Here is a 26,462-nt window from a genome sequence, read left to right as displayed (position 1 = left end):
GAATACAAAAATAAAGGGATTATTGATTTAAGATTTTTATTTTATGTGTAATTGTACCTCCCTTCTGTCTCCAAAGATTACTTGAACACACCTACAGCACCATTTGCATCTATCATTGGAAGCCACAATGTGACTTTACGATGGAAGTCAGCTAATATTTCTTGGGTGAAATACATCATTCAGTGGAAGTACAATCAACTCCCTGGAGACTGGAGGTACACTGAGGTAAGGAAGGACAAAATAGTTCCATTTACTTTTTAAATAAATGTTTTATTATTATTGTTTGCAGTGCAGTCCAGTCTTATTTTAGTTGTAAACACTATTAATTTCTTTCTCTTACTTATTCTGTGGTACTAGAATCATAGCATCATAGAGTTGGAAGTGACCTCAAAGTTTATCTGGTCCAACCCCATGCAGAAGATGGGAATGCTATTTCTAAACTATCTTCGTCCAATTCTTATGCAGCCTTCTTTTGAAAACCTTTAGTGAAGGTGATACCGCAATTTCCTTGGGCAATATATTCCACTGCCCTAGTTATCTAATTGCAAGGAAGTTTCTCCTGAGATTTAATTTAGATCTGTTTTGTTGCATGTTGGTAAAAAGGTTTCATCCTAGATTTCACAATAAAAACTGTGTTTTACTGGCATATAAAAAGATTTCACTGTGCATCTTATATTTCAGTTGGTTAAAAGTATAAAACATTTGGAAATTATTTGTGTAATTACACTATGTTGTTGGTGTTTTTTGGTTTGCATTTCAATTTTTGATATCTTTTAGACTATTATATTCAGGCATAGTTATATTTATTAAAGCTTCCATGAGGCTTTTGGTATAGGTGCTGAAATTTGAAATTTTTTATTGTTAGTGTGTTTAATTTTGTATTATTTCTTTAAAATTGAGAGATTATGTTCCATCCATCCACCTGCCCAACCATGTACCCATCCAATTTCTGTTTGGCTAAATTTGGTGGTGAATTTTTATTAAAATAAGGAAGAAATATTAAGATGCTGTCTAAAGAAAACCAATTAATTTGGCTTTTTTCCTACTTGAAATCGAGATTCAGAACTATAATTCCCTAATATACATTTTTTTAATATAGCAATACCAGGCTAGACTAAAATCATAAATGACAACTTTGCATGGTTCAAGAATGAAAATATTTGTGTGTACATATTGATCTAGGTGACATCTGAGCATTCATATACAGTGAATAATCTTCAAGCCTTTACAGAGTATGTGTTTCGAATAGTTTGGATCCTCACATCTCAGCTGCAGCTCTATTCTCCATCTAGCCCCAGTTACCGGACTCACCCATCTGGAGGTAATTAATGTCCCCGATGATAGCTTCAGGGGCAATATTCCAAAGTTTTAGATTTTCTGTTCTTATTTGTATTTGTTTTAAAGAGAATTCTTGATTTTTGAAATTTAGAAATTTCTGTGCATTAGATGTTGTGGGCCTATAAATTAGCTTGGGACTTTAAGCCAGTCTTGAGTCAGGATGGCATGCAAATGGATGTAAGGAAATAGAGTGGGAGGGAATTTTTGGCCAAGGGCATCTAAAAACCTAAGAATCATAGAATCACAGAAAATTAGGGTTGGAAGGGACCTCAGGAGGTCATCTAGTCCATCCCCCTGCTCAAAACAGGGCCATCCCCCTGCCCAAAACAAGGTCATCGTGCCAGCCAAGGCTTTGTGTTGCCAGGTCTTAACCTCCAAGGATAAAGATTTCTCAACCTCTCTGGGTAACCTGTTCTGAAGGATTTTCTTAATATTTAACATAAACTGTCCTTGCTGCAACTTGAGACCATTGCTTTTTGTTCCGTTATTTGCTGTGACTGAGAACAGTCTAGCTCCATCCTCTTTGGAACTATTTTAGTTGGAAACACTGTTCATTTCTTTCTCTTACCTGTTCTGTGGTACTAGAATCATAGCATCATAGAGCTGGAAGTCACCTCAAAGTTTGTGACCTCAAAGGCTCTCAGTCTTCTCTTCTCCAGACTCCAGTTCCCTCAGCTCTCCTCATAAATCGTGTGCCCCAGCCCCTTAACCATTTTCATTGCCATCTGCTGGACTCTTCAATTTGTCTACATTCTTTCTGCAGTGGGGATCCCAAAACTGGACACAGTACTCCAGATGTGGCGTCACCAGTGCCAAATAGAGGGGCATAATCACCTCTGGATCTGCTGGCAAATTTACTAATGTAGCCCAATATGCAGTTCGCCTTCTTCATAACAAGGGCAGTTGTTGGCTCATATTTAGCTTCCTGTCCACTGTAACCTCCAGGTCCTTTTCTGCAGAGCTGCTGCTAATCCAGTCAGTTCCCAGCCTGTACCGGTACATGGGATTGTTCCATCCTCAGTGCAGGACTATGCACTTCTTTTTATTGAATCTCATGAGATTTCTTTTGGTTCAATATTCCAATCTGTTGAAGTCTCTCTGAATCCTAGCCATACCCTCCAGCATATCTGCTACTCCCCTACAAGCTTGGTGTTATCTGTAAACTTGCTTAGCGTGCACTCCATCCCATCTTTCAGGTTGTTGATGAAGACACTGAACAAAATTGCCCATGGGGCACTCCACTTGATACCAGCTGCCAACTAGATATGGAGTCATTGACTACTGCCCTTTGAGTCTGAGGATCCAGCCAATTTTCTGTCCATTTTACAATCCATTCATCTCATCTGTACTTCCTTAGCTCTTATATGTCTTATCTCTCATAAAAAGTCACACAGGACCTTTGACATCTCTGTTTTTAAGGTTCCTTCCAAAAGATCCACAAGCAAGCTAGGTGGTGCTTATCACAGAATGATGGGAAGTTGGGCAAACTGCTACGGTATGATCTAATGGGTTCAGCTAATCTTGGTACTGATGTGGTGTGACATCAATTTTCCTCAGGAGGTCTTTTAATTTTCATGAAGGTTTCCCACAGAATTCTTCTGCCTTAGCTTGTGATAAACCCTGCGTCTCAACAGTGCAAGGTGCTGCCAAGAGAAATGTGGGATTGTTTTTGCAGTTAAATGAAGATGATTTTTTATAAACTACAAACAACAAGGGGAAGTGATGGGAACTGTCAAACAAAATTATGCTAATCGCACTTAACTGAAGACTCGCTCTTCAGTTATATTTCTGTCATCTCTGGGGATGAGTCATCTCTGCCAGACAGTTTAGCAATGTCTGTTAGACCCTAAAATCACATGATTCATTGCAGGCAGGGAAAAATCTCCAGACCTTTGCTTTGGTGGCTGAGTTTTAGATAGGGAGTCTCCAGGGCGGCCAATATAGGTATCCAAGTTGATATTTAGCCATTTCTGTGCTTAAGCTGGGTGCTTAGCTGATGTGTAAGACTCCTTTTGTTCTAGCAATCTCATGAGAAATATTAGTAGTGTATATGTTCATCCTACCCCCCCCTTTTAATGCCTTCTTTGTACTACTTAACTGCTTTCACTTTGAGCCAAAACTAGGAAGTCAAGGCATAATGAAGTGCACAAGTAGGCAGGTGCAGGGAACACACATAGATGTGTGGCCACATGTGCATACACATAAGCCTTTTATGTGTAATATCACAAAAGATGTGAAATAGGTTCCTATCCCTAATTGACATCATTATGTTTTAATTTCCTAGTTTGTACCCTCCTGAGTACAAGCTGATGGCAAAAGGTTGAAGGAAGAAGTAAAACTCTGAAATATTCTTCAAAGAGTTCTCTCTTATTCTGCCCAACCTCTTAGGATGGGTGTTTTGGGTGCTATGTTAGTTACTGACAAAGCCTCATAGGACTACCTGGATTTTCTAGATCAGTGTGGAACTGAGAGCCTTTGTGTAGGGATGTGTTAGTGCCCTCCTCCCCCTTTCTCTTTTGTGTAGCTGGTTACCCATTTTATGCTCACTGATATCTCAGGAGGGGACTTAAGGGCTTCATATGTTAAAATGGGAATGGCAGAACGGGCAGTGCCACAAAGAGCTGGACCTTTCCTTCTCCCCCCACCACTCTTCCAACTTGGATCACTCTATATATGAAAGATCAGGAAAGGGTAAGGATGTCACACAAAACTGGCATCCTCCCCCTTCTGCAGTGTTGCCTTGAGAGTGTCTTCTTTGTGTGAAGCTGTGTGGTGCTAACACTTAGCTTCTCAGCAGCGACATGAATTGGCTGTTATATTAACTGTCTTCTTACTTGAAAAAAAATCACATTTCATAAACCTTGTCTCCAGTTAGTTATGTCTGTTTTTCACAGTTCCTGTTACAGCTCCTGTTATTAAAGATATCGAAAGCTCAGGCCCTTACACGATTGAAGTTAGCTGGTCTCCACCACTTTTCCTCAGTGGTTTGATTGTCGGCTATAATTTACTGCTGACCAGTGAAAGACAGGAACTGCGTGGAGCAACAAGCAGTCAAAGTTTCCAGTTCTTCTCTACCTTGCCGAATACCACTTACAGGTACAAAAGAGAAGGTGATCAATGGGACTAAATGTGACAGCAGTGAGACAAGATACATTAGGAAAAGGGCACTGGTGTTCTCAGAACCTAGAAATACCTGTGTACGTGTCTTAACTGGACAGGAAAGATGCACCTGAAGACTGCATTTGTAGGATCAGTGGACAAAATTCCCCTTTTAGTTACACAGTCACAAAAATTCAAGGTCTCATCACTGAAATCAACTATGTTACTCTAGATTTACTCATGAATAATGGAGTTAGGATTTTAGCAAAAAACCGAAAATCCCGCCCCCCCCCCCCCCCAAATCAGTGGGAGATGACAAGTTGATGCAAGGCCAGAATGTGGGATTTCTAATTCTTCAGCCTTTGTAGTTTTCTTTTGTATAGCATTTCTCCCATACATGGAGGAAATACAGATTCGTTCTACTGTCTAACTGAGCACCTGCAAATTTTCCTTTAATTAAGCTCAAGAAAGCTATGTTTTTCTTTTAGAAATGTGTATAGACATTTCTTTGAAATCAAATTGAGTTGTCACATGAATCTGAGGACATAATTTTGCTACTTAATATACTTGATTGCATTACCTTATCTAGCAAAGCCATTACATTCAATTTCTAGATTATATTTTGATTAGAATTTGTCTCTGGTTGATTTTTTTTTTTTTTTTTTTTTTTTAAGCAAATGTTTTCACTGAAAGAGAGATGTGATAAGCAATTGCAATAAAATGGTTTTGCTTGGGAAGGTCTACATTTCAGGTGATGCTTTGGAAAATTTCTCTTTGATTTTCTGTAGGTTTATGATTGAAGCAGTAAATATGGTTGGTGCTGGGCCATTTGCAGAAGCCACCATTACTACACCAGAATCTGAAGGTACACACCGGGCATATTCCTTACAGCTTCTTGTTTATTGGGAACAAATTTAAATTCACATGAATTATGGTCTTTACAGCAGAAAAAATGATTGTAGGCCATTTGTGGCGAGAACTGTCTACTACTCTGTTCCTTTACAATGGTCAGGATGATAAAGTTCTGTTCTTGCTGTCTAGGCACATCTGTAGTAAACTTAATAATAATAATATAACAAACAAAGGCCTCTGTCAGGTGAGCAGATGATTCACTTTAGTACGGGGGAAAATATTAATGGTCTGACTGAGTGTTTCACAAGAGAGGACTTCAGGAGCAGAAGGTATGAGCAGGCAGAATCATACAAAATTGTCAGTGGTAACAGGGGAATGTCATTGATCCTATGACCCCAGCTGACTTCCTGCCCTTGGGCAGGGGGCTGGACTTAATGATCTTCCAAGGTCTCTTCCAGCCCTAATGTCTATGAAATCTATGTGCGTAAGTCCTTAATCTTATTCAAGTTATGTCATATCATTTCCTTCTTTAATTTTGTTTTGTTCTTTGTTTCTAAATAGGGACATCTGTTACTAAGAAAAATAGCAATACACTTATAGCCACCTGTTTTTATGAGGTTCTCCAAACATTCAGGAACATTAATTAGTTGCCAGAAGAAGATGGTAAGAGGGGGTTAAGGATGACAATAGAAGCAATGTTCCCAAATATTATTGTTTCAGAGATCTGTCCAGATGGGATAAAATCCCCTTAATGGCCAGAAATTCTGGATATATTCAGTTATTTATACAACATGGATTTCACTTCATCCCCACTCACTTTCTAGCATCTGCGGATTGCAAAAATCCAGGTTGTTTACAAGACAGTTTTTACAATTTAAGTTAATTGATTGCTAACACAATGGTGAAAACTAGTCTAGACACTTCACAGATATTTGTTCCAGGGCGGGGAGAACCCTAGCCACAAAAATGTGTGTCCTAAGACACAATTTTGTGGAATGTCCAATTTAGGACACATAATTGTAGTTAATTTGCAACCACATAACTTGTGTTAAAAAATCCCTCGTGAAACCAAACCGCCAATAGTCACCACACGAAACTTTAATTTTCCTGTCTGAGTACCTTAATTCTAACAATATATGCTTTATGTGGCAGACGATGTAATTTGAACCTATCTTTTTAGCTAGATCAAATATAAACTCATTTCTTGTTATATAAAGTTAGAACCTAGAGTGCAAAGGAGAATTTTTGGGATATGAACCTTTTACTTCAAAAGAACATTTTTTATAAAGTGAGGGTATCTATCAAAACAACTTACAAATATAGTGTATATCCTATAACCTGAAGTCCCAAAATCTAGGACTACAGACATTATTTAAAGTGTGCAAATTAGCAAGTGAACAGACACAAAACCAAGTAGAATCTTATAGGGATAATACAGCACCATAAAGCGTACTTTTATTTGATTTAATTAATAGGTTTTGTTAAATTAGTTACAAGAGCTTTCCTAACATAATAAGGGAATATATATTACAGAATGTTTTGTAAAAGTCCTCAGGTTTTAGGAATGCAGTAAAACCCCGTGTGTGTTATGTTTTTCCACAAAGTGGTGGCAGAAAGATAGTTTTATGTTTGTATATATGCAAAGGTTGTTTAACTTGAAAATGTATAAGTTAGCAACATTATCCTTTGTGTTTGTGTTTCTTTTTAAAAATAATTTATGTAAAATTGTCCTTTTAATTCTTAGTAAAAGAGAAAGCAAAATGGCTTTTTCTAACCAGATACCAATCTCTAAGAAAGAGATCCATGGAATCATTTTTGGAAGCAGCAGAATGCCTTCAGAGTGATGTTATACGCAACAATATTACAGGTTAGTCCTGTCACTACATTTGTCTGTTTCTCCGTCTCTATCTCTCTTTTGCATAGATACTGATACATCGCCACTGCAGTAGCATCCAAGTGCCTCGTAAGCATTAATTGGCCAATAGATCAATGGTTTTTTTAGACGCAAGGCACTCCTTGTTAGACTCAAGGCAACCTTTGAAAAAATGACAGCTCTTAGTGTTCACTTGTTTCTTGACCATGGAAAAATAATTGATCAATTCTTCTATTTTAAAGAACTCGGAAAGACTACAATAGTTCAGAATGATTTGAAAACTATGATTTCTTATTTGAAATCTTTAAGTCTATCTTGTGAATCATGTGTGGATGTTTGTACACCTAACAATGCTAACATTGTGGTACCCTGCGACACCTTTAAAAAGATTTCATTGGCATGATACATGACAGAAAACTCAGATATCTGGCTTCAAATCCCCTGGTTCACAATGTCACAAGGATACAGAAACCACATGTGCCTCAGACTATGATAACCACCATAATACGGTATTGATGCAGACACTGGTTGCTTTTTCTAACTTGGAGTAAAATGAATTGTGCTTGAGAAGTGAGATGCAAATTGTATGTCTCCTTACCAGGTAGGGTGACTGGTTGGCTGTCATCTGGTCTAATATGTCTATTCATTATTTTTATTTTGGTTGCGTATCTTAGTATTACTTTCATGGGTTACCAGAATTATTGTATTTTATGGGAATAGGAACTTGAAGCATCGGGCTTAATTAACATTTTTTCAGGTCTGGTCAGGTCTCATATTAAGAACTATCATCTCATTCTAAGATAATTTTTATAATGCAATCAAAATGGATTTCCTGTATTAAGTAGCTCTGTGTGTACATGTTTGTCTTGCTGTTTCTAGGGATTGCCGTGAATGTTTATCAGCAAGCTGTCTATTTCTCAGTGGGGAATTCTATCTGGGTAAAAGGAGCTGCTAGCATGTCTGATGTGTCTGACCTAAAGCTCTTTTACACTGGCTCAGGAACAATTACTTCAATCTCTGTGGACTGGCTTTACCAGATGATGTACTTTGTCATGAATGCAAAGGTAGGAGTTTGGGGCTTAAAAAACTTCTTAATACTTAAAGAGTCACTTCATGATCTATTTTGCATGAGAAGACGAAGAATTTATGAACTATAGTATTGGTGTACAGCACACTTCTTTTCTTCTTAATTTAATAGGATTTATATTGTTCATATAAAATCGAACTGCCCTGGCAAAAACTCCCTCAGGTCAAATTAAGAGTAAACAGACAACAGGTTTCCCTGGCTTTATGCAGGTTCTGTATGTGCGAATTTGCTGTTATGTGATGACCCTTTTTACACCAAAAATTAATTATCTGAAAGGTAAATTCACTCTTATGCGATCGGTGTGGTGGAAGTCAGCTGCTTTGTGTGGTGCATTGTGGGAGTGATGTGCACTAAAATATAATCTCCTGTGTGGATCTGTGCTCCTTGCTCATTGTCTGCAACACATGTTTCTGTAGTTGCCATCCCCATTATGATAGTGTCCTGTGCTTCTGTGTACTGTCTGCTGTTGGCAAATATCAAAATTGCCTTGTAAAAGTGGTAGAAATGGATCTGAGGGTCAGTACAGTCAAGGTCTTGGAATGTATCCCTATTTGTTACATTGTAAAGTGGGTTCCCTTTGTGCGAATTCAAGTTATGCACCATTTTCCAGGAACACATGTACAGCAGAAAGCGAGGGAAACCAGATCTAGAATTCCATCAGTTTTTCCTCCAAAGCCTTGCTATAAGCTATGCCCTGACACTGCTTGACTTATGGCTCATTCCCTGGAAAAGTGTCTCATTGCCTGTATCCCAGTTCCCCACCTGTAAAAGACTGTTGTATTGCAGATTTGATTTTCCACTCATGAAACTAATAATTAGAGTGGTCAGTTCTTGGGATGGCCTCTTAGTTCCTCTTGTAAACATGGGGGGAGAAGCCAGAGACTGCTGCCAGAAATAGGCAGCTGAAGATGCCTCCTGCAAGTTTCTGCCTCCTTAGTCTTCACTTACTGTCCATGGGCATATACAGACAGGACCTACTGCAGCCAGACAACTTCATGCTCTTCCAGTCCTACACTTGCAAAGTGACTGCAAGGGTTGACTGGAGACAGTGTAGGTTAGAAAAAACCTGAAGTTAAATTTGTCCTAGGTTGCTTCCAGGATCCAGAAACAACTTCCCCTTTCATAAGTTGGTTCCAATTCAAAGCCTGTTTTGGTCAGCCTTCAAAGCTAGCCTGTTTCCTCCAACTTGAAAGCAGATGGTTAAGTGGAGAGTAAATTAATAATTTCTTAATATATGCACTCATGCTTCCCATAATCAGTAAGTTTTATAATTGAATGATGAAAGTTTACAGGGGCTAAAGTTGTTAGAGGAGTCTATCCCTATGCTTACTAGAAGGAATATCAGGTCAGGCTGTTGGTCACCAGTAAACATTGGATATTTTATATTCTTTTCTTTAGGTATATATCTGCAGTTTAGAGAACTGCACAGTAGCTGAAGACATTACTCCACCTTCAGTGACTTCCCCTAGGAAAGTTATAGCTGACCCATATAATGGGTAAGTATTCTGCTTTGATGACTTAATAATAGGTGTACTGTTGAGCTCTTCTTCAATCTTCTTCAATTTGCTAGTCAGTCACTTACTGATTCCAGCTCTTCTCAATTAAAAACCCCCAAAATAAAACAAAAAACAGTCAACAATTATAAATACTGTATAGATTGTCCCTACTTCTCCTCAGCCCACTCATACTCATGGTTGGATCTTTTTCAGTAAGTTCATGACTGTATTTCCAATACACAAAGTATCTGAAAATATTTATTTAAAAAAAAAAAAAGACGTATGCTTTCATGGAAATGCTTGTTTGCATTTTAAAGGTCTCTGACTGGCAGTTTAGATTATGTATAAAAATGCTTTAATACAGGGGTACTTACTCCCTCAACCTGTGGGCCAGATTTGGTCCCGGGTGCCTTGTCATCTGGCTTGTGGGTCTCCCTGTGGGCCCATGGGGCACCCTGTGGGCTGTGGCCTTGCACACTATATCCAGTGCAAAGGACAGCTCAGAGCTTGGATGGAGACAATGTAAAGCCTCAGAGTGTGATCCCTGGACATGGGATTAGGCAGTGTCGGGCCCTGATCCCAGTGTACAGACCCTGGTGGAAGTGGTGCAGGGTCCCAAGGGACTGATCCAGGCATGCAGGCCCAATCATGGAGTGCAGGGTCTGCTTTGGCTCATAGACTGGCCCTTTGTGGCTCATGGAGCCAAAAGGTTGAGCACCACTGCTTTAATAAGCTATGGGCCAGGTCTTAGTTGATGTAAACCCACATATTCTCATTTTATGTCAGTTGAGCATTAGAACCCATATATTTAATTCTTATAAAATATGAACTATGAGACAAAATAATTTTCTCATAACTCTTCAAAAGGACAGGTGCCTTTCAGAGCCAGTAGGCCACTAAAACGTCACATGTACAGCATTGGTGCTTCCTTCCTTCTTTGGTTGTATTACTGTTTTGGGCTGTTCTGTTTCATTTGTCAGGTATATTTTCTATCTTCTGGAGGATGGTATTTACAGGGCAAGCCTCCCTACCCCTTCAGATCTAATCACTGCGGCTTTACTAGTTGTGAGAATCCGTGCTCCAAGAGACTTTGTGATTAACTACCAGTCCAAAAGACTTATTTTCTTCTACAAAGAAAGACAGTCCTTTGTATCTTATTTTCTGGATGGCTCAGGATTTAACGAGCTGCGACCTAAAGTTTCATTTGTAGACATAGAAAGTTTTGTTTATGAGAATAACACATTGGTGGTCACAGACAGTAGGGCAGTTTTCCGTGAAGAGATGTCTGTGAACGGGATCTCCAGCTTTAATGAATACGTTGCAGATTGCAGCCTTACTGATCCAGACTATTTTGGGTATGGAAACTTGCTCTTTTATGGTTCGTCAACTCAGCCTTTTCCTTTGCCATCGCCACCTCAGCTTATCATGGCTCTGTTTGGATCAGACCGAGCTGTAGTCACCTGGAAACCACCTGAACCCACTATTGGAACCAGTAAGTTCAACCAAGTCCATGTTGCATTATACTTCCCAGAAGAGAGATTTCTGATTTTTGTTGTACTGACACCTTCCCACTAATTCAACTTGAGTAGCTTTAATGTCCAGGTCATTGCCCCATTTTTAAATCAAGAGGAATTCTGTTTAAATCAATGGAATTGTATTAGTATGACACGTATAAATAAGAGGAAAATAAGGCCCAATGTTGCCTAGTATTAAGTAGGCAAGATTTCACGATTTGCTGATAAAATAAAAATTCATCTTAATTCAATTAGTGGTGACTGACTTGACTGAGTTACTGTTATGGGGGTTAACAGGCTACATCTTAAATAACTAAAGAAAGTGATGCTGACTGCTGGTATCATGGTGTCGTCAATGGTACACAGAGTGTACCTACTAGTACCATGGTGGCTCCATGGCTGGCAGGCGTGCTATCAGCCATACTTTGTGTATATGTATGTTTGACCTGTGATACCAGAAGTGCAGCTGTAGCTGGAGCCACTGGCAACCCCATCAGGCTAGATCATCTAGAAGGTGAGGGTTATGATGTACTACCATGGCATCAGTGGTGAGAGCAGCACTAGTTTAATTTCATTTCTCTTGACATGTCTGGAAATCTCCTATGCTCTGATATTGATTGCTTTGAAATTAATCTGTTAAAACTGTTCCTTATCCAATCATGTGATTGTTTATCTATGCTGTTCAGATCCTTCTGCTTGGAAGAACTGGACTTATATTCTGAAAGTATCATCTCAGGGTTCTGCTGACAAGGATCGAGCTGTCTCAGATATCAGTCATACTAACGTTACAGTGAGAGACCTGTCCAACTTCACAGCATACGAGGTGTCAGTGAGAGCTTTGTCTCCTGCTGGGGAAGGGCCATGGTCAGAGTCTTTTAAGGGTACTACTTTAAAAGAAGGTAAGAATGACTCCTTCACTGAGGAGAAATAGGTGAGTTGACCTGTGCATAAATCTCTACCTGCTGAGGCCTAGACCTTAAGCAAAGACCCAAAATTAAGAGGGGAAAAAAAGCATGGCACAGGACGCTGTATACGACATAGGATTAATAATGCCTTCATCATCAATTATATTCTTAAAACACAGTTTGCTAATTTTGATAATTTCTAATGTAAATAATACACAGTAATAAAAATGGGAACACACTGGGTTTATGCTTGTGCCTAGTTTCCCCATAGTGTATCCTTTGAGGTGACAAGAGTAGCTGGCATCACTTTTGAAGTGTGGTGAGGACCAATACAAAGACTAGCATCTGAAGACTACTGGTGGTAGGTAAAGCTGATTTCGTAGATGCTAGGGCTGGAAGGGGCCTTGAAAATCATCAAGTTCAGCCCCCTACCCCAGGGGCAGTAAGTCAGCTGGGGTCCAAGGATCCTAGCAAGATAAGCATCCAAACGCTGAAAGTAGGCTTCTGTTATGTAAGTGGGTGGTCACTGGAGAAATACATAGGTGAGGCCTCAGAGATATTTTGGTGCATAATTCCTACTGAAATCAGTGGGAGTTGTGGGAGCTCGATGCCGAATTATATAGGACTGAATTAAGCACAGGCTCAGACCTGTACAATTTAAAACTTTTATTGTTTCACAAAGTCATAAACTAAAGGAGGTCTGTTGGTTCACGAGGTTCCCAAATCAAGCCCTTGCTCTCTAACCCGGAGGCTAGGTGCGGCTGCCTGATTCAGTAGTCTCAGAACTGGTCAACAGCTCATTTAAAAGGAGTCCCTTATCTTTTTTTAGGCAAAAGATACAAAACTGTCCCCATGGTGGAAGTGAGGCATCTAACATAACTTTACTATTAGTTATATATGATAACACTTATACATATGCATTTTCTAATTCTTACTTCTATTGGTTATTTAGTTAACTTATCTATATTATAATATCAGGTGATACGCTTTGTATTATAATCATTACGCTTCTTATGTTAATTCTTAATGATCTTTATATTTCTTATGCTAATTTTCTATAACCTAAATACATTATTCATCTATATGTTTTGCTGGTTTTTGCAGGGTTAAAATGTCAAAACTGACATAATGTGCGGTTGTTTTTTCGTCATTGCGGTTTAGCCATGCAGTTTCCTATTCTTAACAATGTAAGCGGCATGTCTGCTATTTTTATCATTTGTTTAAAGGTCAGAAGTTCAGTATTTTCATCTAAGGGTCAGAAAGTGATTACCAGAATGTCAGTCGCTGACTCCTCAACCTCCTTGAAGCATTCTGGGAGTTTTAGTGCATTTTTTTTAATGCTAGGCCTTGCTTAGCATAGGCACTCTCTCACAGGAGTGAAAAGTCTAAATATAAGCTGGGTACCTGAATACCTTTGTGGACTTTTGCCTTAATTTTTCTGTTTCTCACCAAAAAAAGGGATAATGCTTTTCTTGCAACTTCTGTCAGTTTTTTTATTTCTTTGAATTGAATGCTTTCAGATCAAGGATTGTTTCTTACTACATACTTTTTATAATCAAATGCAATAGGATTCTGAGATTGGTATCTGGCATATAAAGAATGGCCAAATAATTTACCAGTATTTACATTTTCTCAGTACCTCACAGTTAGAGTTTGTTCATTTTTAATCAGTTGAAGAAGAACCTTATATTTTGGCGGTCGGAGATGAAGGTCTTTGGAAGCAGCGCTTGGATCATTTTGGGCCAGGAGAATTCCTCTGTCCTGATTTAAGAAATGCTACAGGTAAATACTAGCCTAGCCAAATGTCCCTGCTAAGGATCTGTCTGCACTTATCCAGTTATTATAGGAACTGGTGAGGGTGTTTAAACATACGCTCCAGGAGTGGGAGTGCAGGGGGTGAGAGCTACTCTAATTAAAGCGCCCGGAGTATCATGTGTATCAGTATCCCCATGTAGTATGAACTTTAGTTAAAGCACCCCCACTGCCATTTTTTAGTGCAGGGGCGCTGATGCATATGATGCTGGAGTCTGCTGGAGTGTTGTAATGACCATGCTTCATCAAACTCGATTAATTCAGTCTGCTCCAACGTGCTGTAATTGTGTCGGAGCAGTCTCACTGCTCATATATAAGTGCCCTGGAAGACTGGCACTTTTATCAAAGCTGACTAGACTTGAAGGAATGGAGTTAAACAAAAATTGTTTTTACTGATAAAGCTTAGATTTCATCTGCTTCTTTCTCACATCTGAGGAAGGACAGTTTGCACCAGAAAGCTTCTCTAATGCCTATCTTAGTAAAAGACATAACCAAACAAATTTTGCTTCTAGGTTTGATTGAATGAGTGGACCAATTTTACTTGGACTGAGTCTTTATGCAGAAGCTCTTTATACTCTGTGGCCAAAATTCATCACCAGAATATCATTGTACTATTGATTTTTGTTAACGCGGTTATATAGGGACTCTAGGTGACATGATAATTCATTAACTTCAGAATACAGAACTACAGATACAGACTATTTAAATAAAATATAGCACTAAGAGGTTTGTAGGATTCAGCTCTGTGGGCCAGTTTTACATATCTAGTTATTCCCAAGTAAACCCCATGCAGTACAGTGCTACTGCAATTACTGAGGTTACACAAGGAAAAATGAGGTCAGAATGTTAAGGTGATCTGTATGTGTATATGACCTGAATGTTAAGGTGATTTGTATGTGATCTGTCATATAAAGAGCTATCACTCACTCACTCACTCACTCATCATGACCAAACATATATGATATATGATATATCTATCTATAGATAGATATGGTGGTGCCTTTCTCCACCCTGCTAATCACATGGAAGTTTCTAATCTGGCCTATCCTAGATAACTGTCTAGAAATCTCCTAGCTCTTTCTCCTAGAGCTTTCTCTCTGTCACTCTTAAGCCAACAGGGTCTGGTGCCCCCTAACCAGTTTCAGCAGGGCTTGCTGCCCTGCCAGAACCGTTGAGGCTTGCTGCCCTCAATTTGCTTCCCTCTGTACTGGGAGCCCTTGATCCACTCTTAAAGTGCTAGGAATCCTCAACCCCTTCCTCACAGGCCAGGCAACTTACAACAATCCACAAACAGGGAAAAACAACACCCACTCTTCCCTATGTGCCTTCAACAGTCTCCCCTTGCTCCTTCTCGCCACTCCATGTCTTACAGCTTCATCGCCCAAAACCAGAAACAAACATAGCCAAAGCTTTACTCTCTCCTGGGTGCTCTTTCCCCAAATGCTCTCTTCAGTCATCAGATTTGCAGTCTTTCAGAGAGCTTCTCCCTTCTGTCCTACCTGGGCCAAACTGCTTGGTTCTTCTCTGGAACCCTACTGATGTCCCCCTTGGCTTTGCCCTTCCAGCCGAAGTATTCTTGGCATATAAAGGGTCAAGAATACTTTTCCCTTATCAACCCCCCCTTCTCATAATAGGGCATAGGGTTCCCCAATCCCCATCACATAATTAGGAGCGCTGTGGCTTTTAGCTTGTGGAACATGGCATTATAGCGTGTAGCCTTACAGCTTGTGACCTTGCAACTTGCACTTGCCCTCTTTTCAGTAATGGGGTTATGGGCCTCAATTACACTGTGTCCTTATCTGGTTAGTTTAAGAGTTGAACTGGACTGTTTTTTATAAATTGCTTATTGCTTGGGTTTTAATTGCTCTTTAAAAATTATTTTATTAGTATATTTGGGATAAACCTGTTAAAATCCTTTTCTTTGTTTTAAGACCTGGACTGGTATGATGACACTCTTTACTGGAGCAACTCCATAGGAGAAGTTCATATGTGGTCATTGAGTAGAAGAGTCCCTGCCATTGTGAATTCTCCCCTATCTGACATCAAAAAAGCAAGGATACTGGCCTTTGATTGGCTGGGTCAGTGTTTGTACTGGGCTGGAAAGGCAAATACGGTATGTAAGAGAGTTATACCAATGATAAACTGCATTAATTAATAACAACAACCAGAAATATTTAGAAAAGTATTTGTTACTATCCTATGCCTTGAGCTATACACCACCTACCTACAGCTTGAGCTGCTGTTGAAACTCCACTGCATAGAGGATCAACTTCCATCAGTATCATTGTACTATTGATTTTTGTTAATACGGGTATGTAGGGGCTGTAGATGACATGATTATTCATTAATTTCAGAATACAGAACTACAGATACAGAATATATAAACAAAATATAGCACCAAGAGGTTTGTAGGATTCAACTCCCTTAATGATAAGTGAAGACAGTAAATGTAAAGAATGTTCAAGGAATCGCGACTGATGAAGAGATGATTTTTTTCTTAGTTATCCTTGTACCATTATCTTGTATAGCAAATTTTATAAATTTTGTTATATAAGAGGGAGGATTTTCAGAAGTGGTTTATGCCTTACTAGTGTCATTTTTACTTCCAAAATAAATTAAAGGGCTCAGTAATTATCAGTGCACTTCATGGACTCACAACTTAAGTAGACATTTACGTTATATAAAAGGTGTCTACATTAAGAAATGCAATGCTAAGTTATGCGGTGCTGTCAGGTTGTGCCTGTAATTTCTTGTGAGTGAAAAGTCAGAGGCCCTTTGTAAAATAGAATCAACAAGGTAGATTTGACACCGATCTGCACTTTGTGTTCTCGTTTGCGGTGAGTACGGAGTGGGTGTGAAACTCTGTTAGAGCAGAAAGCTGGCAAAACAGAGAAAGGAAAAAAAAAGAGGGGAAGTTTTAGTTTTTGCTGTTGTCACTTTATAGCAGACCCTAATAATAATTTTTTCCTAATCCGTTATGTGCTGCTTTAAACACATGTGCTTGAAATAAATGGCTGTGAAATGATCACATACACATATGCAGATGCTTGTGGCTGATAACTGAACTGTGAGGTCCTGTGCTTATTTTTTTTTTTTTTTTTTAATTCCCAGATCTATAGAAAATCACTGCTGGCAGGACACACTGATGTTGTGGTTTATGTCGCATTCCTGGTGAAGGATCTTGTGGTTGATGCAGTAAATGGCTATCTGTACTGGGCTACAGCTTACTCTGTGGAAAGTACCAGACTGAATGGAGAATATTATTTAATGTTACAGGAGCAGCCCCAGTTTTCCAATAAGCAGGTGACTAATTTTAAAACTCTCCATTTAATTGCATACAATGCAGTCAGTACTAGTACTTGTCAAAATCACTTTGTTACATCAACACAAAGCACATTTAATAGCACATATATCACTTTGATAACATCGTAATGGTAGATTCCTACAAGTGTTACTTTAAATATACTGAATAAAAAAATTTAGAAAGGTATGAGTTTGATAAGTTGTGTGTCATAATGTTTTTTTCCTTATTGATTTTACATTTCAGTTATAGTGTCTGATGTTAAACTCTCGTCATTTTTATATGGCTACCACATAGCGTATATGCTATTTTAAGTTTTGATAAAGCTGTGGTATCTCAACATTGTGTGGCTCTTGACCTATTAATGAGGGCCACTCTACGTTGCGGGTCTTGAGCAAGTATGAAGGAGCAAAGATTCATTTATGCCCTGCTCCTGGATTTTTTTAATCAAATGTTTGGAACAAAATGTGTCATGACTGGTTTCCACAAGTCATTTTGACCTCTGTATCCTACTATGTTTATCAAACCTACTCAGGAGTGGAGAAACACAGGTTATCTTTTGAGTCATAACCAGCAACTAGACTGTCATTCACACTGATTTTTCCTGGCTGTATGCAAAAAGGTGGACATGTTTTCCAAAGCAGCAGTTTCCTGCAGTGGTTAGTTTTGGATCTTGCAATCAAATTAGACTTATCATTGTAAGACCATCAGCAATTCATAGTAATTCACCTTTTTGGCTTTCAATCCAAGTCTTCTAAGTACAACTCTGATTTTGTAGGACTCCTAAACAAATATAAGCACCTTTTAAAAATATTTTATTCTGCACAGGCCATATCATTTGAGTCTTGGCTAATTATTTTATATTAAACAATAGCAATTGTACTGCAGAGTCTCTACAGCTAGTGTATCTTGGTAGAGTTCTGTTGGTTTCACTGAGGCTATGATGACTTAGAGCAACTGAGGATCCGGCACAGCACATTTAAATCAACACATAATTTATTTAGGCTTACAATATACTTATGAGGTAAGTACTTTATGAAGAAGCAGTGAAGCACACAGTGGGCAATATGTGCCAGGCATTGGTTAACTGCTGCTTTATGAAATGTTGTAAGCCACAGGGTATTTCAAGTAGCTAAATTTATGTTGCATCTTATGACCCAAAGTTATATTCCATGATCGTAACTATACATCATGTTCAGAGATTACTACCTATCACACGATGGAAAAAATCTTTCTATTTTTGTAGTACATAGAAGGGAAGGTGTTAAATTACTGCCTGACCCTGGAATATAAATACTACAAATATTTGTTTTCCTTAATGTAAACATTGATGGGAGAAGATAGATAATCCTTTTACAGATGGGGGAGGAGCATAGCAGTGACCAAGAGAACGACAGGGAAAAATAAGAGCCACAAATGTCTTAAAAGCATCTATAGTGTGAAGTATTTCATGAGAAAAAGGAGATAAAATTTGGTGTAAGACACTGCAGTGAAAGCAGGTAAAAAGGTATAATGTAAGAGAAGATGCGCAACTAAATATACACTTGCGTGCACTCATGCCAAGAGATATTTTTACCAAGGAAATCTACAACAGCAATAATTTAAATTTTGATTTTCTGGTGTAAAATAATATAATAATTAACAGTAATATAATAGGAATGTAGTTACATAAGGATCAACAAGCAGCTAAATAAATGACATGGCACTTTTTTTCTTTCTTTTGTCAATATCTTTTGTATCTTATTAGTGAGGAGTAAGATTATGGATGCTCTATTAACATCTATAATTTAATCCTAATAAAATTAGATAAATCTACTACTGGACAGAGTTTGGAAATGGACAGACAGATTCTTAGAGGCTGACTGTCAGTATGGCATGTAGTTTTGCACTTACAATTTTGTGCATGCAACAAATTGCAAAATCAATTTTTGTAATGAGTTGACGATTCATAGGATTGAATTTAGTTGCCTAAGCTGTGGGGGACAGAGCTTGTTTTCACTCACAAACCAGATAGGTGAATGCTTGATAGCTATCATTTCCGTATGCAGCACTGGATCCATTAAGGCCTGCAGATGTGAAATTATATCTGGTCTTTAATTAAAGAAAATAAAAAACCAGTTACTTTGTTTCTATGAAATGTCAGTCAAAGTAGGGGCAAGGGCTGGGAAGATTCTTTATTTAGATCACTGCAGAATAAAATGTATAGATTACTGTTCTACCTGAAGCATAAACATTATGAATGAAATGTTTAATTGAACATTTTCTAAATAATTAAAACATAATTTCCATAAATGAAATCAAGCTGTGCTTAAAATATCTACCCTCCCACCCTCAAACTTGACAACATAGTGAGAGGTTATGAAATATTACTCTAAAAAATGGCACTGTCTTTGAGATTGGATGTCAACCATCTGTTTTGGATAGAGAACATTAGAATGCCAGAGGAGTTCACGCAGCTTTTAATGTAGGGGTTTTACTAACTACTTGATATACTACTACCATAATATATCTGAGGCACTCCGATGCTGCAAGGACAAGTGCCAGGGTAGATGCCGATAAATTTAATTAAACATTTTCAGTAACATCCTCAGCTGCTATAAAATAGGTGCCATTCAATGACATCAACAGATTGCTGATGATTTATACCATGTGAGGGTCAGAACATTTGTCTGTTGTTTTCCCTTTTTATGTTATGTCTACTTTGGACGGAAAACTCACTGTGGCTGGGGCCTACCATTTTTATGACCACTGAAGAGCAGTTCATGCCTAAACAACAGTAATGCAATAATGCCCCTATGAAGGGAGGCTTTCCATGTTGCATTTATATTACTTACTTTCCTGTTTGGCTTTTTCTATTTTTTAGGTGATTTCTTTAGCTTTGGATCTCAGTGGTGGCTTCCTCTACTGGTTTGTGCAGGACAATCTACACCTAAATCTATACAGAGTCTCCCTCTGTGAAGAGAGGTAAGGATATAGATAGAGATATAGATATAGCACAGTGAACAATAAGACTCATGGGACCTTCTGCTTCCTGTGCTTTTGCTTTTAAGATTATGTATTGGACATTGCTGACCTATTATCGGTATTAATCAGATAATAAATAAGAAGCAAAACTTCCAGCTCTTGGCTAACTCTATGTTGTGTTATCAAATGACTGTTAATGGTTTTTTATATTGAGATAGACACAGTGAATATGGACCCTTGATTCATTTGATATTCCATTAATTTGTATTATGGGCTCGCCAGTAAACTACCAATGGTTATGATTTTCAGTTTTCTCTTAAATCTGGACCATTTTTAAAACTTGACATTTCTGCAATACCAAGAGCTGTAGCTATCTTTTGCACTTAAATTAGGGCTGGAATCTGCAGCCGTTTTTCACACAAGCAATCAGCACTTGCAAGGGTTTTTTCCTTGATTACCAGGAGTAAGAAGTGGCTATATTGTTCACAAATGGCAAAGCCTGAAGTATGTGGGTCATCTCAAATGAATACCAATTAAATCTTCAAACCCCATAATCATGTATATCAGAGGTGACAAACTCAGCCAGCTCTGCCAGCTGGATGAGGGGTGTGGAGCTAGTCTGCAGGCTGGATCGGACCTAGAGACTGGTCTCATATGCCTGATCCAGCACACAGGGTGGGTTTGGTGCAGATGCCACATATAGCAGGTGTCTTTGATAGGCATGCATGATGCTTGCAGTGTGCACATGCTGGCTTCAGCCCTGCACTTTGCATGCAGCATATGCAGGTCCTGGCCCCATGAGCAGCAAACAGTGTATGAGGCCAGTCTGGGGCATGTGCTGTACTGGTCCTGTGGGCTGGATCTAGCATGTGGTGCTGGTTTATGGGACCAGCCTGGACCAGCCGTGGATCCAGTGTGTGGGGCCTCTCCAGTATGGGTGCCACATGTAGTCTGCACCCTGGACTGAACCCACGCACATCCTGTCTCCAGCACCGTGTGGCATGTGATGCACAGAGGTGGTCTGGGGTATGTGCTGCATGAGGTACCCACACTAGATAGGCCCGTGTGCTGGATCTGGCACATGAGACCAGTTTGTGGACTTGATCCTGACTGGCCCTAGATCTTGCATTTATGGCTAGTCCAGTGTGGGAGCTGTATGCAGTGCACACCCCAGACTGAGCCCATGCACTATGTGCCTTGTGTCTACTGGCTGAAGGCCTGCTGCCAGGTGTAGCCCATGCCAGGTAGGCTCTCTGCACCACATGCAGCACATGGTGCCAAGGCAAGCACATGTTGTGTGCAGTGTGCCACTCCATGACCCACAGGCAGCACTGCAGGCTGGAGGATAGGACTCCATGGGTCAGATCTTTGACACTTCTGATATATATACCATGTGTGCTGCATGACGGTATTTAACAAAGTCTGCACATATTTATGTTTTATCATACTTCCATGTGTGTACAACATAAGCAGTTGTTGGCAAGTCCAATTGTACTAGACTCAGAGTGAACCTGTAAAATGACTTCATCTTGTGTGTGCGCGTTCATTTCTTATGGAGTCCATTTCATTTGAAGCCTGATCCCAGACTCAGTGAAGAGTAAACACTGTAAAACCAAGTGTGTTGATTAGATTTAGTATTAGAGGCCATACACACAACTCAGTTGTGAGCCAATTGCCAGCCATAAATCATCTTCTCTGGTATACTACAGCAGAGGGGTAGAAGTAATCAATCTGAATGAGCCTGACAGCATACGTAAGCCTTTCCAAATTTGTTTTGGATAGCATGTGTCTAAGCTGGAAGACATTTCTAAGATGGTAAAGTGATGCCTTGCTTATATATTTAATCTGTTACCTAGAGGATAAATTAGGATCAAAGAAAGCCTATAGGGCATGACACAGAAGTGGTATGACAGATCAAGTCGCCAGTTAAGGCTGGAGGAAAGAACGGTTACTTGAGCTGAAAAAGTGAGGGTAGGTTTATCAAGAAGATTATTAGGGCCAAATTTGTCATTGCCATTGATTCCAGTAGGAGAACTAGACTCTGACTCCCTGGCTTCACTGGAATTCTTGGGTGAACAGCTGCAATTTTCCAAATGTATAGTTCTGCACTTAGGTGCTAATATGAGTATACAAGAACCAAACTGTGCTTTAAAACAGGAGTGTGAAACTCGTTTGGTTCCACAGGCCAATCCAGACCATGAGATGTTCCATGGTCTGGACAACCTGTGAGTGGTGGCAGTGGCATTAATCCCCCTGGGTGCTAGACCTGCTGTTTTATAATGGCTCCAAAACCCAGAGACTTAACACTGCTGTGCCTGCCCTTTCCTTTTCCCTAGCCTCCAGTTTTACTCACCCTGGAGTGCCTATGGGTAGTGGAGCTGCACTAAGACAATAGCTTAGGCAGCTGTGGAAATTAACACCATCACTACAGGAACTTTGGAAACCATGGCAAGCCCATCCAGCCCATGGATGTGGGTGGCCTAGCTGACAAGAAGCCCCATGGGCCAGAAGACTCGCCTCCCTGGGCCAGGTCAGGCCTGCAGGGTCAAAAGAGTTTGACATCTGTATTTTAAAAGACTGATTTGGGCACAGTCATGTGAAATGAGGCTCCAAATTTGATGGGATAGTGCATAAGAGACAAGTTACCCAAGAATGTATGTGGCTGCAGACATCCTAAGTAAATTGTAATGTACACTTTCTGTCTCTGTTTAGTAATCTTATGCAGTATTTTAGTATAAATGGTACTTCTTTTTAAAGGTATCATCTTACAAAAGGTGAATAAATTGGTTTTACTGCATCAGAGTTAGGAATATCCAACTCTGAGAGACTGAAAAAAAACTTTTTGTTTGTTCTTATTACTGATGTGGAAGGTGAAAGATGAAGGAAAACAGCTTAAGGTGTCAAACATTGTGTAGGTCCTTTTTCTTCTAAAAAGTAGGCTGTCTCTTAGATAACACCAGGTGTTTTTTTCACAGTTGTGGTAATGCTGTAGTCACTGAATTTGCAGCATGGAGTTCTTCAGGAATATCCCAGAATGCACTGGTATATTACAGTGAGCGGCTGTTCTGGATTAATGCCCAGCAGTTCATTACAACACAGGAAGTTAATCAGAGTGTTGGTATCCCCTTTTCAGAACCAGCAGCGTTTTCAGCTTTTACCCTTGTTCAGCGATCTCTCAAACCTCTGCCAGGTATTTTAATTTTTTTTTATATAATGTACTTTAAAATGTATTCCTTATGAGCTTGTAATTCGAGGTTATTAAAGTCTAAGAGGGACAAGATGTGGACAGAAGTAGCTTGGTAATGAATTTATCAGAATAAATAGATAACTAGCAATGTCATAAGCCAATAGATGCAGGATTCAAATGACATTTATGTGGACTAAATACTGCATAACAGGTCAATTTATTATCAATGGCAGCTTCTTTTTCTTTAAGAACAATGGGTTGAGTTTCCAAAAGCATCTGAGTCCTACTAGAAGTCATCCAGGAAATTTTGAAAAACCTACCCACTGATCTCCCTTCTTAAGTTTTTAATTTTTTTTTCGCACAACAGGAAACTTTTCCTTTGTGCCCAAAGTGATACCAGATTCAGTTGTGGAGTCGTCTTTTAAGATTGAACAAAATTCTTCGAGGTTTCACATCCTTTGGAATGCCGTTACAAATGTGGACTGGGGCACTGTCTTCTACTGTGTGGAATCCAAGGTTCTACAAGCCAAGGTATGCATAAGGCTCCTTCCCATTAATGCACCTGGATATTTTTAACAACAGAAATACAGTTTCTTCCTGTCATGTCGTTGTGTACAAATCAGTCTGAAATATAAAGTGTCACTGACCACCTAAATAATAGTTGTAGGCGTCGCCTTTGTTTAACTTTAGCCCATTTTATTAACATGTATTGTTCTTTGAGCAACAAACAGGCAGGTTGTCAGCTGGTGTCAAGAGAACTGTGGCAGTGTATAACAACTGAGGGTCTGCTTAAAAATGTATTTAATTTCCTAGTGTCAGGAAGGGAAGCTTTGAAAAATCATAGTAAGCCTGGGAATGTTTAAAAAGCTTTTTTTCTGAGAGAAGAAAAAATATTTCTGTGGGTTTTTTCTTATTTGACAGTTTGCAGATAATGAACGGTGCCTGCGACCTCATAATCTGACAGTACCCATCTATACAGTTGAAGGGCTGGAGCCTTATACACTGTTTGATTTTACTGTTACTCCTTACACCTACTGGGGCAAGGGACCTATGACATCCACTTTCCTGCGATCCCCAGAAGAAGGTACTAGAATTTCAAATGCCATTCCTAAGTCTTCAATGAGTACAATATGACATAGTTTATTTCAGTCTGTTGGACCCTGTCTTGAGAGCTGTTGAATTGCTTGCAGGGCTGGCCAATTTAATTAAAAAGATAGTTGTCATGCATGCCTGCATGCACACAATTGCAGGAACAATGATCAAAATAGTACAGGATGCTATCCATCAAATAAATGTACTTATAAATTACCTTTATAAGTTTATGATTAGGTGACAGTAAGACCACGTTGTACTTTAAACAGATATTTGGGTTTTTATAAATATTGCTTATTTTTTTTACTTCATAAGTATCTGACTCAAAGTTACGTCAAAGGTTAAGGGGGCACCTGACAGTATACTTTCTGCAGAATGAATGCATATGAACAGGACATACAGAAAATATACCTATCTGGCTGATTTTTGAAACAGTGGGCACATCTACTGTGCAGTAAAGTGTCACCATCTACATGTGCAGGCACTTAGTGTGAAGTAAATTAGTCTACTGCCTGGTTAGTTTGCCCCCTGCAGGGTAGCAAAAATTGTCTGCAGTGAGCATGGTGATGGGGGTGAGCTGAGGTCTGTGGTTGGCCATCCAGATGCAGGGGTGCAAGAGGGGGTGGCCTGCCAGCACCTCTCACACCCAGTGCTCTGGCCTCCACTCCCAGATGGGCAGTGTGCCCAGGGCCTTGGTGCAGGGGGGTGGGTGGGAAGGCCTGTTGCCTACAGCAGTTGGTGCTCCCACTACAAGGTATCCTCTGTCAGCTGCACCTTCTCCACCCATGGTTCATGGAAGAACTCCCCCCAAGCCTTGCAGATATTATAAAGCACACAGACTGCAGTGATGACCCAGGGGATGTTGGCCTCTGTAACCTTAAGGAAGGTTGTGAGGGTGCACCAGTGTTCCTTCAGGTAGCTGAAGGTGCAGTCTACCAGTGTGCAGGTCCAGCTCAGGCACCTGTTGAAATGTGCCTGGCTGGGGTCTAGCTAGGCCTAATGAGCCAAGGGAGGAGTGGATAGGCAGGGTCACTGGTGAGGAGGGGTGACCATCACCTCATCCAACTGGAGGTCTGGCACCCCCGGCACAAAGCACCCACTCTTCACCAGGGCAGACAGTGGAGTTGCAGAAGACACGAGCATTATGGGAGCTGCCATCCCAGTTGGTGCTGACGTTGGTGAAAGTGCCTCGGCTGTCAATGACTGCTTGCAGCACAACGGAATGAAAGCCCTGCTCATTGTCACCTGCCCCATGGGGTGGGCAGGTGACAGGGATGGGGGTCCCCCTGATACTCTGGGGGAAAACCAGGGTGCAGAACCCTGTCACCACTGTGCCCAAGCACATACTGGAGAGCACCACAGACCTCCAAGATGGCTTTCACAGTGGTGACCTTGCCCACACCAAAGAAGTGGCTGATGTAGTGCAGGTATGATCAGCTTGAGCAGGGTGATGGCCAGCTGGGTGTCCATGGGAAGGGGTGGTCAAATGATGGTGGTCTGTCACTCCAGATGCAGGCAGAGCTGGTCGAGGAGCTCCTGGAAAGTGGTCTGGGTCATCTGGAATGAGTCCATCTACTGCTTATTGTCCCAGGTGCACTGGATGATGTGCAGTCTCCAGTCCTGGCTGGACAGGTAGGCCCAGGAGCTCATGGTGGTGTCCACATGTGTGTCATCAGTGTCCCTGCCAGGATCTGGGCAATGGACAGGGGCTGGTCAGCATCAGTGCAGGAGTAAGGGCCTCAGATAGAATGGTGAGCCTGGTCATATGGCCATGCAGCATTGGGGGTGGGGTAGACAGGGTTGAGACTGACCGGGGCCAGGCAGTGGTCACTGCAGCAGGAAAGCTTGGTGAGCAGGGCAGCAAGCAGGAACACAGGGTATGGGTTATCTCTGCCAGGGCCTTGGGGGTGGACCAGCCATTGCATGGTGCAGGCTCTGCCAG

General features: G+C 40.1%; 1 protein-coding gene across 1 annotated transcript in view; it reads left to right on the top strand.

Moving 5' to 3' along the window:
* The window catches only part of ROS1 (ROS proto-oncogene 1, receptor tyrosine kinase), a 139,838-nt gene that overhangs the window by 27,504 nt on the left and 85,872 nt on the right, over positions 1-26,462 (top strand). Inside the window, exons 7-22 of the mRNA XM_090032152.1 lie at positions 77-225; positions 1,183-1,321; positions 4,233-4,434; positions 5,226-5,302; positions 7,034-7,156; positions 8,042-8,226; positions 9,648-9,745; positions 10,726-11,237; positions 11,946-12,158; positions 13,836-13,946; positions 15,908-16,089; positions 17,088-17,279; positions 20,141-20,241; positions 23,217-23,431; positions 23,796-23,959; positions 24,350-24,512. Of these exons, the coding sequence (XP_089888278.1) occupies positions 77-225; positions 1,183-1,321; positions 4,233-4,434; positions 5,226-5,302; positions 7,034-7,156; positions 8,042-8,226; positions 9,648-9,745; positions 10,726-11,237; positions 11,946-12,158; positions 13,836-13,946; positions 15,908-16,089; positions 17,088-17,279; positions 20,141-20,241; positions 23,217-23,431; positions 23,796-23,959; positions 24,350-24,512 (2,826 nt within the window). The remainder of the gene's footprint in view (positions 1-76; positions 226-1,182; positions 1,322-4,232; positions 4,435-5,225; positions 5,303-7,033; positions 7,157-8,041; positions 8,227-9,647; positions 9,746-10,725; positions 11,238-11,945; positions 12,159-13,835; positions 13,947-15,907; positions 16,090-17,087; positions 17,280-20,140; positions 20,242-23,216; positions 23,432-23,795; positions 23,960-24,349; positions 24,513-26,462) is intronic.

Source organism: Crocodylus siamensis, chromosome 1 (assembly GCF_052110815.1).
Source record: "Crocodylus siamensis isolate JL-2025a chromosome 1, ASM5211081v1, whole genome shotgun sequence".
In the NCBI taxonomy this organism is placed as follows: domain Eukaryota; kingdom Metazoa; phylum Chordata; order Crocodylia; family Crocodylidae; genus Crocodylus; species Crocodylus siamensis.
Note: the sequence above shows the minus strand (reverse complement) of the source record. Positions and strands in the feature narration are given on the sequence as shown.